The 1,048-nt window shown below is 46.5% G+C and overlaps 1 protein-coding gene across 1 annotated transcript in view; it reads left to right on the forward strand.

Moving 5' to 3' along the window:
• The window catches only part of LOC135532705 (intermembrane lipid transfer protein VPS13B-like), a 19,917-nt gene extending 19,297 nt beyond the window's left edge, over positions 1-620 (forward strand). Inside the window, exon 6 of the mRNA XM_064960171.1 lies at positions 323-620. Within this exon, the coding sequence (XP_064816243.1) occupies positions 323-620 (298 nt within the window). The remainder of the gene's footprint in view (positions 1-322) is intronic.
• Positions 621-1,048: the final 428 nt, after the last annotated feature.

The raw sequence follows: 1,048 nt of genomic DNA on the forward strand, positions 1-1,048 counted from the left end.
ACCTTTAACCCCTAACCTTTAACCTCTAACCCTACTACAGGAGAGACAAACAAGACATTATATTTGTATGATAATAAAATATATGATTTTTGTTTTTTTTTAATGTAATGTTTAATTGATAATGATGAGCAGTTAATTGTAACAACATTAGCAGGTCATAGTTCACCCTGACAAAGGATGCAGGACATATTGTCTTTCACCACTGGGGGGCACTGTAACCCCCGTTCTGTGTAAACCCCAGCCATTTTTTGCATTGATTTATCAACAAAAATTGTTTTTAAATTTAAAGGATCAACATAACTGATTGGTATCTGTCTCTCAGGACGTCCAATCGGAAGCTGGCATTCAGGGTGTTGCTGAGCGAGGCCAGTGTGTCGCTGAGTGATGACATCACCAGTCGTTCGGGTTCCGTGGAGCTCTTGAGGCTGACTCTGTCCAAGCTGCTACTGAACCTGTGTCCTGCCCGTCTGGGTGACTCTGGCATGGGGCTGGTCACCGCCGGGATGGGAGAGGCCTGTCTGGTCGAAGTCCACTGTGCCAGCCTGCAGGTGGGTCGACTCGTATTTATAGGTCACCTGACGAAGGCCGTTTATAGGTCACCTGACGAAGGCTGTTTATAGGTCACCTGACGAAGGCTGTTTATAGGTCACCTGACGAAGGCTGTTTATAGGTCACCTGACGAAGGCTGTTTATAGGTCACCTGACGAAGGCTGTTTGTAGGTAACCTGACGAAGGTCGTTTATTGGTCACCTGACGAAGGCTGTTTATTGGTCACCTGACGAAGGCTGTTTATTGGTCACCTGACGAAGGCTGTTTATTGGTCACCTGACGAAGGCTGTTTATAGGTCACCTGACGAAGACTATGTATAGGTCACCTGACGAAGACTATGTATAGGTCACCTGACGAAGACTATGTATAGGTCACCTGACGAAGGCTGTTTATAGGTCACCTGACGAAGGCTGTTTATAGGTCACCTGACGAAGGCTGTTTATAGGTCACCTGACGAAGGCCGTTTATAGGTCACCTGACGAAGGCTGTTTGTAGGTC

This window comes from Oncorhynchus masou, unplaced genomic scaffold, assembly GCF_036934945.1.
Source record: "Oncorhynchus masou masou isolate Uvic2021 unplaced genomic scaffold, UVic_Omas_1.1 unplaced_scaffold_1993, whole genome shotgun sequence".
Lineage (NCBI taxonomy): Eukaryota > Metazoa > Chordata > Actinopteri > Salmoniformes > Salmonidae > Oncorhynchus > Oncorhynchus masou.